Source organism: Lithobates pipiens, unplaced genomic scaffold (genome assembly GCF_037356315.1).
Source record: "Lithobates pipiens isolate NorthernLeopardFrog02 unplaced genomic scaffold, aLitPip1_a1.2 Scaffold_44, whole genome shotgun sequence".
NCBI lineage: Eukaryota > Metazoa > Chordata > Amphibia > Anura > Ranidae > Lithobates > Lithobates pipiens.
The window spans coordinates 777825-794368 of record NW_027507870.1 but is presented as its reverse complement, the minus strand read 5'-3'; the positions used below and the strand labels follow the sequence as shown (position 1 = coordinate 794368).

General features: G+C 48.3%; 1 protein-coding gene across 1 annotated transcript; it reads right to left on the bottom strand.

The window, feature by feature from the left end:
* Position 1: 1 nt before the first annotated feature.
* Positions 2 to 13731, bottom strand: LOC143956833 (cysteine protease ATG4D-like; the record flags this gene model as incomplete). The annotated part of the gene is given in 8 exon segments (XM_077467007.1): positions 2 to 51; positions 54 to 203; positions 206 to 220; positions 2283 to 2456; positions 4367 to 4439; positions 4441 to 4451; positions 9655 to 9912; positions 13439 to 13731. Coding segments are annotated over 7 exon segments (669 nt in total), but the record flags the coding sequence as incomplete, so codon positions are not given.
* Positions 13732 to 16544: the final 2813 nt, after the last annotated feature.

Below are 16544 nucleotides of genomic sequence, written 5' to 3'. Positions count from 1 at the left end.
GGTAGTCTGACAGCCACTGCAGGATGTCCTTGTGGATCTGCTCCTGGTGAGGTGCTGTAAAAGACGTCTATGCGGAAGGGATTCCCAGGGGGAGTGTATATGACTCGGCTGACAGGAGGCCGATGATGCCGTGGAGAACACACTCATGTTGGATGGAGAGGACGATCGAATGGGATCCATGTCTACAAAGTGCACATTAAGGCTTCTGGCCAGTACCAATCTGAAAGATAAAGCCGAGACAAGCAAAAAACCTGTAAAATTTGCAGACTGTCCCAAATACATTCCTTTACTGAAATTTGTGGTTTGTGTGACCTCAGCAAGAACGTCCACTGAATCCAGGAGGAGGTTGGGTGTGCCGAGACTATACCAGAAGAAGGGGCACAGGTGGCAAGGTAGGTTTCTATAGGAAGGCTTCACACATGTAACTAGAGTCTGCAGTTTCAACAAGGTAAAATGCCTGAAGATGATGAAGCTGGCATACCCAAATGTCTTTGGCCTTGCTGAAAAAGGTACATGGGGAAGTTGGGCACAGAACTGAGTTGGTAGAAGAAAAGATGCCCCTTCCACCAGGTCTTTGAAGGAAACCACGCACTCATCTTTGGCAGAATAAGGAGGATCATTTCTGGATAAGCTCTGGGTATCAGACAGAAGGTGTCCATGTATTTAGAGATAGAATTAGATCCATCAGGCTCTTTCCTCTCCTTATCTGCCAAGGTTCTGGACAAGACCCTAGGGCAGGGGTATTTAAATAAAATCCACAGAGGTCTGATCAGTAAAGTTTACTTCCAGCGGGAGACCGAATCTCCCTTTACATCACAGCCCCCCACCCCCCTTTACATCACAGTCCTCCCTTTGTTTCTAGATCAGTGTCCTCAGTTCCCCTTCACATCACACCTTCTCTTTACATCACAGCCCCCCTCCCCCTTTACAAAAGTGTTCTAAGACCCTCTTTCACATGACATTCCCCCACCTTTTTACATCAATATCCTCAGCCCCCCCCTTTTACATCAGTGTCCTCAGTCCCCCCTTCATATCACAATCCCCTCCCCTTTTTACATCAATCTCCACAGTCCCCCTTCAAATCACAGCCTCCCCTTTTTATATCAATGTTCACAGTCCCCCTTCACACCACAGCCCCCCTTCTTTTACAACAGTGCCCTCAGTCTGCCCTTCACATCACAGTTACTCCCCTTTCCATCAGTGTCCTCGGTCCCATCCCATCTCCCCCTTTACATAAAAATTCCCCCTTTTTTTACATCAATGTGCTCAGTTTCACATTGAGATCACAGTCCCCCCCCCCCTCTCTTTTACATCACTGTCCTCATTCCTGCTTTCACATCACAGCCCCCCCCCCCCCCTTTACATTAATGTCCCCAGTCCTCCCTTTCATACCACAGCCCCCCTTTACATCAGTGACCTTAATATCCCCTTAACATCACATTCCCCCTCTTTTTTACATCAATGTCCTCAGTGCCCCTTTCATATCACAGCCATCCCCTTTTTACATCAATGTCCTCAGATGCCCCTTCACATCACAGCCCTCCCCCTTTTTACATCAGTGTCCTCAGATGCCCCTTCACATCACAGTCTCCTCCCCTTATCCCCTTAACATCAGGATCCTCAGTGGCCCCTTCATATCACAGCCCCCCCAACCACAAACACACATTACATCAGTGTCCTCAGCTGCCCCCCCCCCTTTCACATCGCAGTCACCCCTTTATATCACAGTCCACTTAACATCACACCCCTCCCCCTTATATACAGTAACAGTAACAGTCCTGTTCATATTACAGGGCCCCCCCCCCTTTTACGTCACTGTCCATTCCTGCTTTCACATAACAGCCCCCCCCCCCCCACACACCTTTACATTAATGTCCCCAGTCCTCCATATCACAGCCCCCCCTTTACATCAGTGACCTTAATATCCCCTTTACATCACATTCCCCCACTTTTTACATCAATGTCCTCAGTGCCCCTTCATATCACAGCCCTCCCCCTTTTACATCAGTGTCCTCAGATGCCCCTTCACATCAGTCTCCTCCCTTAACATCAGGATCCTCAGTGGCCCCTTCATATCACAGCCCCCCCCACCCACCAAACACAACATTACATCAGTGTCCTCAGCTGCCCCCCCCTTTCAAATCACAGTCACCCCTTTATATCACAGTCCACTTAACATCACAGCCCTCCCCCTTATATACAGTAACAGTCCTGTTCACATTACAGGGCCCCCCCCCTCCCCACTTTTATTGTCCTGACCTCTATTTGTGAGTGGGACTGACCTCTGTTTAGAAGGTGCACCAGGAGAGCCTGGGCCAGTAACATCTGGGCGCTCCTGATCATACAGCCCCAACCACAATCCGTGGTCAGTTGTGTCCCTTCCAGCGCAGGGAAATCTCGTCTGTACGTCAGCCAAATCCGGGACACAAAATCCTTCTGGAAATTCTCTATGTCATCTGTGAACACAAGAGAAGGGAATAATTCAGAGTGTGCTCCGCCGGAGGACGGCCGGCACGCACGTATGGGCAAGTTTGCTGCCAGGAGTATGGGTCAATAACGCGGCCAATAGACACGAGATGGTTGGATGATCCGGACATAAACATACACGATCCTTCCCCAGTGGTGTCTATGTTTACATCCTTAGCAGATTCCCCAACTCCAGCCTCAATTTAGCGTAAATTCATTTTATTTCAGACATTTTTCTGGAAATCAGATAGTCGGGGGGGGGGGGGGGGCCTGTAGGAGGTCACACTATGTTCATAGATGCCTTTGGTAACCCCAACCAAATACAACACATGGTCATCATTTTGCTTGATGGTGTCAGCGTGGGGCAGCTACACTGCCATCTGAACACGAGCAACATCGTGGACTGGTTGCCTCTGGTGGGGAGGAAGCTCATGGGAGCAAAAAAAAAAAGTAAGTGATTCAGTCTACTACGTGCTCCCCAAACTGAGTATCAGCCTACTATGGAGGTAAGAGGGGGGGCTACCAAAAAAATAAATAAAAATGTAACGGCTAAGCAGAGTTCAGTTTTAATGTTTTAAGCCAATAAGATAAACCATAAGTACAAGCCAAACATGTAAAATGATATACAGTGGGCCAAACCAAGTTGAATAAATCTTGGTGGCCAGTGGGAAGCATGCCACCAACCTAAGGGGGCATGCTTCCCACTGGCCACCAACCTAAGGGGGCATTCTTCCCACTAGACAACCAACCTAAGGGGGCATTCTTCCCACTAGACAACCAACCTAAGGGGCATTCTTCCCACTAGACAACCAACCTAAGGGGCATTCTTCCCACTAGACAACCAACCTAAGGGGGCATTCTTCCCACTAGACTGAGGGCAACATCTAATGCCGCGTACACACGATCAGACTGTCCGGTGGACCAGAGTCCGCCGGACAATCCTCCCGTGTGTGGGCTCCGGCAGACTTTTTTTTTTTTCCCCCCAAAAGTCCGGCGGACTTAGAAAGTAGTTTTGACGCAAAAATTGTCCGCCGTACTCGCAGTCCGCAATCCGGCCGTGTGTGTGTGTGTGTGCGCTAGTCCGCCGTACTTTTGAAATGAACGGACTTTCCAGCATACGGAGAAAAGTTCATTTTGAGGCGGGCTCCAGGTAGCCGGGGCTAGCAAAGGAAGTCGATGTCGCCGCCTTCGGCGAGATTGACACGTCGCTGGCCCCCGTCACCTGGTATGGACTTAAAGGGGAAGCCTACGCTGGAAAAAACGGCGTGGGGGGGGGTCCTCCCCTAAGGTCCATATCAGACCCTTATGAGAGCACGCAGCCCGGCCAGCCAGGAAAGGGGGTGGGGACGAGCGAGCGCCCCCTTCCTCCTCCTGAGCCGTACCAGGCCGCGTTTTAGGCTGAGTACTAAGTCTGGCAGATAGTCCGATCGTGTGTACGCAGCATTAGACGTTTCACTAACAATACTAGCAAGCACAAATACATTCCTGACACGTCACAGTACACAAAAGCAGTATCCTGTCCCAGAAGGGAAAAAAAAAAAAAAAAAAAAACACCCTTCAGTCCAGTGACTCTGTCTAGGCTGAAATTATGTCATCAATCTGCTGCAGGCAGAGGAAACATTTCCACTGTCTCCTCTCCCCCAATAATCCGCCTAAAACATTGTAACTTTGTAGCAAGTGACAAGGTGAAAAGCTGCAACAGGGGGCTACATGATGTGTCGTCTCTGAGCCAAATTCTCAGTCCAGGAAGTAGATGTGGACTCTGGATGATGGCTGAACAAAGATGGCCTCTGTCCTTTTGGAGGGGAAAACAAAAAAGGCAGATGAAGGCATGGTCGCACATACGGACCAAGAATGACCAGTAAACCCGACTAAACCATACCCATGTACTGGCTCTCACCTTCCAGTCTGAAGTTGTAGTGTTTCCCCAGCAGGTAGAGAGGCGATGATCTACTGAAAGTGGTCTTCATTTTCCACAGTCCACCCTGGAGGGGAAAAAAAAAAAAAAGGGAAGGAGAGAGGCAAGTCAAATGGGCAACCACGACAATGCGATTTGTGAATGCCTGGTCACTGCCACCTTGCAGTTCAGGTTGTTACAAGGGTTAAAAGGTGAACTGTGACCTACAGATGGTGGGTCATTAGGTAAAAGGTGTATATAGTGCCTGGTTCAGCAGGGAAAGGGTCACGGATCATAAGATGTGAGACTGATTGGAGCCAGGAAGGTCCTGCCCACTAATGCGAGAATTCTCCAGTCAGTCAGGGCTACCTCCTCTGGAGACACGTGCTGAAGGAGCAGGGTCTGTATGTGGACAAACAAGTCGTCTATGTCCGTCCAGGCCTATCTGGCCTTATAGAGGGGCATTCTAACCAGTCAGCCAGCCAGCCAGCCAGCCAGCCAGCCAGCCATTCTCAACCAGGGTTCTTCCATAGGTTGCTAGGGTTCCATTAACCGTGGCTGATTGACTTCCGATTGGATAGTACCTGATAGTTCTGGGGCCAACACAACTTGGAAGAGCCAGAGGCATAACACCAATATTCTTTTTTAGTCATCCGTAAGGGGCATGCTTCCCACTGGCCACCAACCTAAGGGGGCATGCTTCCCACTGGCCACCAACCTAAGGGGGCATTCTTCCCACTAGACAACCAACCTAAGGGGGCATTCTTCCCACTAGACAACCAACCTAAGGGGGCATTCTTCCCACTAGACAACCAACCTAAGGGGCATTCTTCCCACTAGACAACCAACCTAAGGGGGCATTCTTCCCACTAGACAACCAACCTAAGGGGGCATTCTTCCCACTAGACAACCAACCTAAGGGGGCATTCTTCCCACTAGACAACCAACCTAAGGGGGCATTCTTCCCACTAGACAACCAACCTAAGGGGGCATTCTTCCCACTAGACAACCAACCTAAGGGGGCATTCTTCCCACTAGACAACCAACCTAAGGGGGCATTCTTCCCACTAGACAACCAACCTAAGGGGCATTCTTCCCACTAGACAACCAACCTAAGGGGGCATTCTTCCCACTAGACAACCAACCTAAGGGGGCATTCTTCCCACTAGACAACCAACCTAAGGGGGCATTCTTCCCACTAGACAACCAACCTAAGGGGGCATTCTTCCCACTAGACAACCAACCTAAGGGGGCATTCTTCCCACTGGCCACCAACCTAAGGGGGCATTCTTCCCACTGGCCACCAACGTAAGGGGGCATTCTTCCCACTGGCCACCAACGTAAGGGGGCATTCTTCCCACTGGCCACCAACGTAAGGGGGCATTCTTCCCACTGGCCACCAACGTAAGGGGGCATTCTTCCCACTGGCCACCAACGTAAGGGGGCATTCTTCCCACTGGCCACCAACGTAAGGGGGCATTCTTCCCACTGGCCACCAACGTAAGGGGGCATTCTTCCCACTGGCCACCAACGTAAGGGGGCATTCTTCCCACTGGCCACCAACGTAAGGGGGCATTCTTCCCACTGGCCACCAACGTAAGGGGCATTCTTCCCACTGGCCACCAACGTAAGGGGGCATTCTTCCCACTGGCCACCAACGTAAGGGGGCATTCTTCCCACTGGCCACCAACGTAAGGGGGCATTCTTCCCACTGGCCACCAACGTAAGGGGGCATTCTTCCCACTGGCCACCAACATAAGGGGGCATTCTTAACAATGACCACAAAGTAGATGTTCCCTAAGGCCTGAAATTGGTTTCAAAACATCCCTCTGTGGTAAAAAGGTGGAAAAAGGCTGATCTATGCAAACAAAATATGCAGGAGGTTAAAAACGACTTTGTGTCTCTGTGATACTGAGAACCTCGGCAAAGGGTAAACATTGTGTATAGGAAGTTCTGTTGATGCATTGAAGTGGACAGGAGCTCTAGATTTTGAGCTAAATCTCACAATATTTAGCAGCTCTGGTAATGGTGATTGGTGCTATCTACTAGAAGTGCTGGACACAGATGTCTATCACTCTAATAATCAGCCTATGGAACGGTTTGCAAATATGAACTGTCTACATTTTTTACACATTAGCTTCCTTAAGTAGCGGTACCCCCATGAGGGCTGCCGATTGACTCTATACCCCACTGGCTACCCCGACTCTGCAGATCCTCTCTTACCTCTGACACCTCAGGTTCTATGCTGTAATGAGAGGTCATCAAAGAAAAGCGCACACTGTCACTGAACCAACATAAGTGACAATAGGATTAAGCATGAACAATAAAAGGCAATTGATAACATTCAATTTAGATAAGAGAGCTGCGAGTTCAATGTTCACCATTAAGAGTATATGCAGACAGGTACACAGTGGGACAAATATTCAATATTCCAACAGTCCTATTTTAAACACCTTCCCACTGAAGCCTCAATACACACACACACACACACACACACACACACCAGTGACACAAATATCACATTCAACAACACAATGCAATATGCAACCTATACTCAAGGGCTCCCCCTAGGTTGCAATTCAATGCTAAAACTACAAAATTAGGAGCGTAATGCTTTGCAGAAGATGATAAAAGTTCTATGTCTCCCGTTATCTTCAGCTAGCCTTTAGTTTAAACTGCAGTATTTGTAATCCAAGGGAAAAAACAAAAAAACAAAGAGAAAGTAAACTGTAGAAGAATATGTACGTTGGTAACTGTTTAATAGCAGAAACGGAACACTTAACACTTCCTCCTTATCTGTGAGTGCAATGCAGTACTGACTTTACAACAGAGGGAATAACAAATCCCAAAGTTCCGCTTTATGTGGCCTGTGAATAAGTAGAATCACTTCTGTGGAACTACAAGTCTCACCAGCAGTCTGTAGATAAACTCACTCAGCAGGCAGTACACTTCTACTGAAATGGGCAGGTGCCCTCTCACCACAATAGACTCAGGTGTTGTGAAACTCCGTCCGGACTCGCCTCCTGATGTCGCAAAAGATGGTGCAGTCAATGCTGTACCGTTCCTCCGGAGTGGCGATGACTGAAATGTAGGAAACCTCCAGACACCCTGGTTCCTCAAGCCGTTCTGCTTACTAGGCCAGCCGGACTGTACTCTGGAGCACCTCGGGAGCCAATCAATCCCGCTCCGCGCCATATAGGCCACAGTCTCCCGGTCACACACACACACACAGACCTCCCTGCAGGCAGATACTAAATGGCGTCCCAAGAGGTCTAAAGATGGCCACGCCGTCCCTTTTATTCCTGCTCCCAGCATGCAGTGCTGAAAGTTTTGCACTGTCTGTATTATAGTCCAGGGCTGATCCAGCTAAGAGTCACTTCCTCCTCCAAACTACATCTCCCACAATGCTTTGCAACGCTGCTTCACCAGAATTAAAAGAGAGTCTTAATCGCATCAAAAAAGTACACTAGAGGGAGCCAAACTCATTTAGAACCATAACAACTGTAATGCCTTATATTAACAAAGTCTTGGCTACACTTATTAAAAGTGTACATCATCAGACCTATAATCTACGAATATATCAAGTACTTTCATTGGCTACTCAGGTATGCATCATGATACAGATTCCACCTCATTGCTCCCACAGCAGCCGGAGGCAGAACAGACTTTCTCATTTACCACAGAGGAACCCTAGAAAATTCAGGTCTCAAGAAACTCCATCCAAAAAGAATAATTTGTACAGCTTATGATGGTCAATGGAGAAGACCCACCTTACATTGGTTGTCAGTGGGAAGGCCCTGCTTTTATTGGTGATCAGAGAATGACCCCCTTTCATTGGTGATCAGCAGAGAAGGACCCACCTCACAATAATGGTCAAAGGTGGCCTACACATATTGGTGGATTGTGGGAAAGGACACCCTTCAATTGGTATTCAGTTGGGAAGTGCTCCTGTAAATTCATGGTTAGTGGAGAAGGGCCCCTTACCATGGGCAATGGAACTTTTTTCGGGGGGGGGGGGCTTTATTTTAGGGTCACCCATGCTCCGCCCCTTTTCAACTGTCATTACCACAGTCAGAGACTGCAGACATAGTACAAAGGCAGATGGAAGGCTCCAACAGCTGCACATGCCAAGCAGCTCAGATGAGGCTGGGGTCCCATTTGGTGGGTGTTCTTGGGGCCCCTATCTAGAAGGGAGCCCTGGGCCCCTCACACATGTCCAGGCAGAGCACACACAGTCGACAGTTCGAGCCGAGGAGGAGGAGTGATAAATCATCAGTGATCTGGTCGGGCTGAGCATTAGCAGGCACTGTCCAGGGGGCAGGTGAAAGGTAGCAGGCAAGCTGCGGGAGAGCAGCTTAGGGGCTGCAAACACCATCACTCCCTGACACTCCATGTTGTGTATGTGACTCCCGGCCCTGGGACATGCAGCGCGGTGCCCCCGACTGATTGTGCACACTTGTCTATAGGTAGCACCAGCCCTGCCGGGGGGGGGGGGGCACTTGACCCCCCTACCTGCGAACGCCCATGCCCCCTACATTGGTTGTCAGCAGTGACAAACTCCCATACATTGCTGGTCATTGGGAAAAAGGCCCACCTCACATTCTTCAGCAGTATGTAAGGGTCGCTTACATTAATGGTCAGTAAAGGGCCCCTTACATTGGTGGTTGGTGGCGGAAGGGTCCCTTTTCCATTGCTAGTCAGCTGAGAAGTGCTCCTGTACATAAATAGTTATTGGAGAAGGGTCCCTTACATTGGTTGTTAGCAGAGGACTCCCGTATATTGCTGGTCCACGGGAGAAGGACCTCCTTATTTTGGTGGTCAGTGGAGAAACACCCCTTCACCTTGGTGGTCAGTAAAGAAGGACCTTGGTGGTTTGAGGGCAAGGTGGTGAGTGGGGGAAGGGCTCCCTATACTGGTGGTCAGTAGGAAAAGGCTACCTTACATTGGTGGTCAGCACATTGGGACCCCCTTACATTTTGGGATAGTTGAGAGAAGGATGTCCCTTACATTAATGGTTCTTTCCTGACCCTCATTTGAACTGAACAAGAGCCTTGACTGAGCTACAAAACAGCTTTAATATTACTAAACAAGTCCAGCTGATTGTGACCAACTAGACATGGTTGCATTATTGGTTAATGAAAGAACATCCAGCAACCTCTGGAGAAACCCCGATTAAGAAAGGATTCACTAGAAGTTATACTGAAACAAAATTCGATTCAGCAAAAATGTGTATAAAAACAACAAAACGGGAAAAGCATCATGATCATAAAATGCTTGTATCTTCTACTCACCGTATTTAACATTGTTCCATGCCGTCATCAGCTTGCTTTTTAATTTGTCCACCTCATCCGTCTCCCCATCACCCGGTGACCCTTGGTAGCCCATCTTGGCCTGTTCTTGGTGACCACTCAGGTTCCTGAGCACCTCTGTCTTACGTCTACTGCCAGGACTGCCATACTGAGCCGCCGTGGGGGAAATTGAATTCATTTATCCAACCTGGCTTCCCAAAGATGGAGAGAGCACGGCCAAAGCAACTGGGGCACGGGGTCCTGCAAGAAGAAATGCCAGGGGTCATTTGAGAGGCGAGCGAAGATCTGGAGAGCATTTCAGTGCACACATATAAAGATTGTGTCATAACATGCTTTCAAATTATTGTCCCGTTAGTACATGACCTCCAGATCGCTTATCTAAAGTCGTCCCTAACACTTCCTTGCAATGCTTTGGAGGTTGTACCGAACGAGGCACTCACAATTCATATTTGGTGGACTTGTCCTGCAGCTTCCAATGTTTGGCTTAAGGTCCATAAAATTGAGTGGGTTTGGTTCTCTGTGTTAATCTTAAATTGGGGTCCTTGGGAGGCTCTCCTGCATAAACCCATTTCACATGTAGAAAAATGTCAATAGAAAATCTACGGGGAACGTCTTTCTGGTGGCCAGGCTAAAGCCTGGAGACAACCAGTGATGGAGAACCTTGGCACCCCAGATGTTTTGGAACTACATTTCCCATGATGCTCGTGCACTCTGCAGCGTAGTTGAGCATCATGGGAAATTTAGTTCCAAAACATCTGGGGTGCCAAGGTTCACCATCACTGATCTATACCCTTTGCTGAGATCAGACAAGGTCTGCTGGGGTTCATGACCCATGAGAAATGAACCCTCATCCTCAATGATACCCATGCTAACGAGTTTGGGGCCGATGGTTAGACCATGTCAATAGCTTGAATATTGACCGCACTCTCCTCTCCCTGTAATCACCATCAATAAAACAGACAGTTTGCCACTGCAGAGGGACCACACGGCATATACTGCTCCCTCTTCACCCACCTTGATTCTCCTGCTTTTTCATCTACCCTTATTTTTCGCTTTTTTTTTTTTATTTTTTGTTTCAATATTTTATTAAGGTTTTCAGGTATACAGAAACAAAACAATACAGTAAGTGTTGTATACGTGTTATAACATGAAAGGTATTAAAACATGAACATAGCTTGGTAAGAAATCCAGTCAACGGGTTTAAATAAAGTACGTGCATATGGTACTTTAGGTGTTTAATTACACCCCTATTGAGCTATGATTAAGCACAGTTTGATAGTGTGAAACGCGTCAACTCTTCTGTCCGTTCTGCTGTGGCATGCATTTTTTGATTCTTTTTGACGAATAAAGGCTATTTTTTTTTTTGGAGTGCGGCTGTCCAAAAATTTTCTCAAATTTCATTGCTATATGCATTGCCAGCACCTGTGGCTTCCAAACTAGAGGAGAGGTTCACTTCAATCTGGAGCGGTGATATCCCCGACCCCTATTGGGAACTAACCGCGAGTGGGTGGGGCAGAGAGTTGCGATTTTTGAATGCACATCAGATCTGGTTTACGCAGGTATTTTGCAGGAGCTACTCCGTGTCATAGGGGTTTGCTTCGTAACCGGTTCCACATATGGGGTGGACAGCTAGGGAAAAGTTCCCAGGTGACCTAGTATATTATGGTTGCCGGTCAGAAGACTCGGCGAGAGTTAGGTTCACCTGTAGAGGTTTTGGTTAGTATTGGTGATCAAATACCACCAAAAGAAAGCTCTATTTGTGGGGGGAAAAAAATAAATAAAAATAGGTTGGGTACAGCATTGCTTGACTGCACAACTGTCAGTTAAAATAAACGCGGTGCCGTATTGCACCCTCCCCCGGACCACTTAGGGCTGGTTCACACCACCAACGTTGCCGCAACACATGCTTTAACGTAGCAGCAGTAGTGGACTGTGCCCATCCTGGGGCATCGATTTTGAATAGCACCCCAATGCATGTCCAGTACACGCCTGTCCCGCAAGAAGAATGCGCCAGGACCTACATTGTCCTGTGTTAAGATGCCTTACAGACTATTCATTTATAATGGGCTCCCTTAATGGGCAATGCATTCATTAATGGGTGCTTATGCTCATGGCCTCCATGCCTGATGCTCCTTCCTCTGTCACAGCAATGAGTACAAATTCTGTAATAATGTATATATCCATATTGGACAGATTGGGGGGCTTACACAGGCTTAATGACATTCTTCCCCTCCCCAGTGTAAGCCGCAAGTCCTGAGCATGGCACCAGGGCTGTCTTTTCCACTGGGCAGTTGCCCGGGGGGCCCACTTGCCTGGGGGACCCCCATCTGCCCAGCACCCAGTGGTGTCGAAATCCCACCTCTGTCCCCACGGCCTGCGCTCCAGCCGCCATGTTTAGTTTCCGGCTGCCCCTGTGATTGCGAATAGGGTCATGTGCGGCTTTCTTCTCCCACCTACTGCTCGGCGCTGACGTCACCGGATGCCTTCGGCTCAGCTCGGCTCCCCTGGTCCTTGGCTCTCCACTTTCAAAAGAGTACCAATAAAATATAGCCTTATTAATCATTTGCATTTTTATTCTCGTCCGTGTAGACAGGGCCCCAGTGCACTGTATTGCCCGGGGGCCTATAATGCTCTTAAGATGGCCCTGCATGGCACCCTGGGAGCAAAAGGGATCAGATCTCATGACAACCCCCCCCCCCCCCCCCCCTTATAGCCAGGTCACATGATCCCCCATAGCTTTACCTAGACTGGGTATGAGTGTGTGAGTTGGGGGCATTTTTAGAGACAAGAAATGATTGGGAAACATGAGGCATAGGGACATTTTGAAAGACTGGGTTTGTGGGGTTTTACATGAGTTTGTGGGGTAGGGGCATTTTAGAAGATCGGGTATGAGCACGTAGAGCGAGGGCACTTTATGCAACAGCGGGCCATAAATATGGGGTGCTTCCAGGTATATGAGACTCCCACCTCACTCCCAGGACTGAGCAGCCAATCACCAGGCTCAATACTGTCCCCTAGGGTAGGAAGACAGTAAAATGTAATATAGTGCAGATTCCCTGTCTTTAGATGTGGTGGCTGCATTTGTTTTTTTTTTTCCCCCCTTTATTGTCATCCGGTGATCCTGCTAGTAACATACATCCTGTCCTAAAGGTGACAACACTCACTCACTGCATTAATGGAGGAGCAATGCTGACAGGACTACAGGATACCTCCTCCTCCTCTCTATAACATTGGGGGGGGGGGTTGTAGTCCTCAGAGAGATCCGGCCACAGCGTACCCCGCCACAGAGTCGGCCCACAGCGTACCCCGCCACAGAGTCGGCCCACAGCGTACCCCGCCACAGAGTCGGCCCACAGCGTACCCCGCCACAGAGTCGGCCCACAGCGTACCCCGCCACAGAGTCGGCCCACAGCGTACCCCGCCACAGAGTCGGCCCACAGCGTACCCCATCACAGAGTCGGCAACAGCGTACCCCATCACAGGTCCGGCAACAGCGTACCCCATCACAAAGCCGGCAACAATGTACCCCATAACAAAGCCGGCAACAATGTATCCCACCACAGGTCCGGCAACAATGTATCCCATCACAGATCTGGCAACAATGTATCCCATCAGAGCATAGGAGAGAGTAGGGATGAGGGGGAGGGGTGATCAGTCATTGAAGAGGACCGGTCCCTTTCCCTGGATCAGCCCAGTGTAGGATTATAGAGACGTGTCCCCATCCATACAATGTCAGTGTGTCCTATGGTGACCCCGCTCATCCTACCTCCTATACAGACCTCCGTCACACCCCAACCATCCAGAGGAAAGTGTCCAGAGGAGCCTTTTCCTGTACAAGAGGGAGACTTCTCCTTCCTGGCTTCATGATTCTTACCAGACATCCACTTCCTCTTCTATGGGACTACACCTCCCATCATGCCTCAGCCGTCTCCTCTATGAGACTACACCTCCCATCATGCCTCATCCGTCTCCTCTATGAGACTACACCTCCCATCATGCCTCAGTCATCTCCTCTATGGGACTACACCTCCCATCATGCCTCAGCCGTCTCCTCTATGAGACTACACCTCCCATCATGCCTCAGCCGTCTCCTCTATGGGACTACACCTCCCATCATGCCTCAGCCGTCTCCTCTATGAGACTACACCTCCCATCATGCCTCAGCCGTCTCCTCTATGAGACTACACCTCCCATCATGCCTCATCCGTCTCCTCTATGAGACTACACCTCCCATCATGCCTCAGTCGTCTCCTCTATGAGACTACACCTCCCATCATGCCTCAGCCGTCTCCTCTATGAGACTACACCTCCCATCATGCCTCAGCCGTCTCCTCTATGGGACTACACCTACCATCATGCCTCAGTCGTCTCCTCTATGAGACTACACCTCCCATCATGCCTCAGCCGTCTCCTCTATGAGACTACACCTCCCACCATGCCTCAGTCGTCTCCTCTATGTGACTACACCTCCCATCATGCCTCAGCCGTCTCCTCTATGAGACTACACCTCCCATCATGCCTCAGTCGTTTCCTCTATGAGACTACACCTCCCATCATGCCTCAGTCGTTTCCTCTATGAGACTACACCTCCCATCATGCCTCAGTCGTTTCCTCTATGAGACTACACCTCCCATCATGCCTCAGTCGTCTCCTCTATGAGACTACACCTCCCATCATGCCTCAGTCGTCTCCTCTATGGGACTACACCTCCCATCATGCCTCAGTCGTCTCCTCTATGAGACTACACCTCCCATCATGCCTCAGTCGTCTCCTCTATGGGACTACACCTCCCATCATGCCTCAGTCGTCTCCTCTATGGGACTACACCTCCCATCATGCCCCAGTCATCTCCTCCAAAGAACTACACCTCCCATCATGCCTCAGTGATCAGACCTACACCACTGATCATGCCTTAGCCATTTCTGCTATGGGACTACATCTCCCATCATGCATGAGCCATCCCCGGGGGGACTATGTGTACACCCATTGCACGTTTTGTGTATCACTCTTTATGTGTATCGCTCTTTATGTGTGGAGGTGGAGTTTTTGGAGTGTGTTCACATACCACGGGCTTACAAAAAAAAAAAAAAGAGATCATTCCTGAGCCCTGCATGTGTAATGAGATGGAGGGGGGAGGGGTTGGGCAGCAGCTGGGAGTAGTTGGTGTGCAGGGAGGAGAATCGCTCTGTGATTGGACAATGTCAGCGCTGTCGCTGCGTGCGATCTCCACCACCAATTCATTCTGGTTTTATTTCCTCTGAATTGATCTACAATCCCGGAGAACAATGGGGGACAGGCAGGAAAAACCTGTTTTTGTTTGTAGTTGTTCCTCCGATGGACTGGTGTCTTCTTTCAACCTTACTGACCACGTAACACAATGCAGGGACACGATTATTTTATCTGCATGTTGTGTAATAAATTGGTTGCTGTGAAAAAGAACAGATCTGTGCGGATTTGAAGCCGCGATCCACGAACAGCGATCTGGAGCCAGCGATGTCATCACTACAGAAGCTGATCATTTAGGGGGCAGATTCATGTTATGTACAAAGATTACTAAGATACCTACAAGATAATATAATATTAATAATAATATTATGTAAATGTAACATTACAGCACGATAAGATAATACACAGATAATATTATTAATATATATATGTTAAAAATAAAAACATACACAGAAAATAATAATAATAAAGATAAGACAATACACTACAATAATAATATGACAACGATACTAATACTGGTAATATATAAATGTAAGGTTAAAGATATGATAATGTGTAGGTAACATAATAAATAATGTATATAATATATATGTAATATAAAAGGTAACATAATATACAAAAAATAATATATTAAAAAGCATAAGATCCCACAATACAATAATGACAATGATACTAATAATGATAATATATACATGTAAATAATACACAGATAATTAATATATACATGTAAAGTTAAAAAATAAGATAATACACAGAAAATAGTCTCTTCTTCTCTATCTTTTATCTTCTCTCTGTCTCCGTATCCGCTTTATCTGTCCCTCTCTCTCCCCCTCTCTTCTCTATCTCCTGTCTCCCCTCTCTCTCTCCCTCTCTTTATCTTCTGTCTCCTCTCTCTGTCGCTCTTCTCCCTCTCTCTGTCTTCTCCCTATCCCTTCTTTCCTTCTCTCTCCCACTCTCTCCCGTTCTTCTCTAACTTCTGTCTCCTCTCTCTCTTCTCCATCTTCTCACTCTCTCTTCTCTCTACTCTCTATCTTCTGTTTCTTCTCTCTGTCTCTCTATCTTCTCTCTGTCTCTCTATCTTCTCTCTGTCTCTCTATCTTTCTCTTCTCTGTCTCTCTCTCTTCTCCATCTTCTCGCTCTCCCTCTCTTCTCTATCTTCTGTCTCCTCTCTGTTTCGCTCTTCTCCCTCTCTCTATCTTCTGTCTCCTCTCTCTGTCGCTCTTCTCCCTCTCTTTATCTTCTCTCTATCCCTTCTCTCCCCCTCTCTCTCCCATTCTCTAACTTCTGTCTCTCTCTCTTCTCCATCTTCTCTCTTTTCCCCCTGTCTCTCCATCTTCTCTCTCTCTTCTCCATCTTCTCTCTTTTCCCCCTGTCTCTCCATCTTCTCTCTCTCTTCTCCATCTTCTCTCTCTCTTCTCTCTATCTTCTCCATCTTCTCGCTCACTTCTTTCTGTCTCTCTTCTCTCTCTTCTCTATCTCCTGTCTCCTCTCTCTCTCCCTCTCTTCTCTATCTCCTGTCTCCCCTCTCTCTCTCCCTCTCTTTATCTTCTGTCTCCTCTCTCTGTCGCTCTTCTCCCTTTCTCTGTCTTCTCCCTATCCCTTCTTTCCTTCTCTCTCCCTCTCTCTCCCGTTCTTCTCTAACTTCT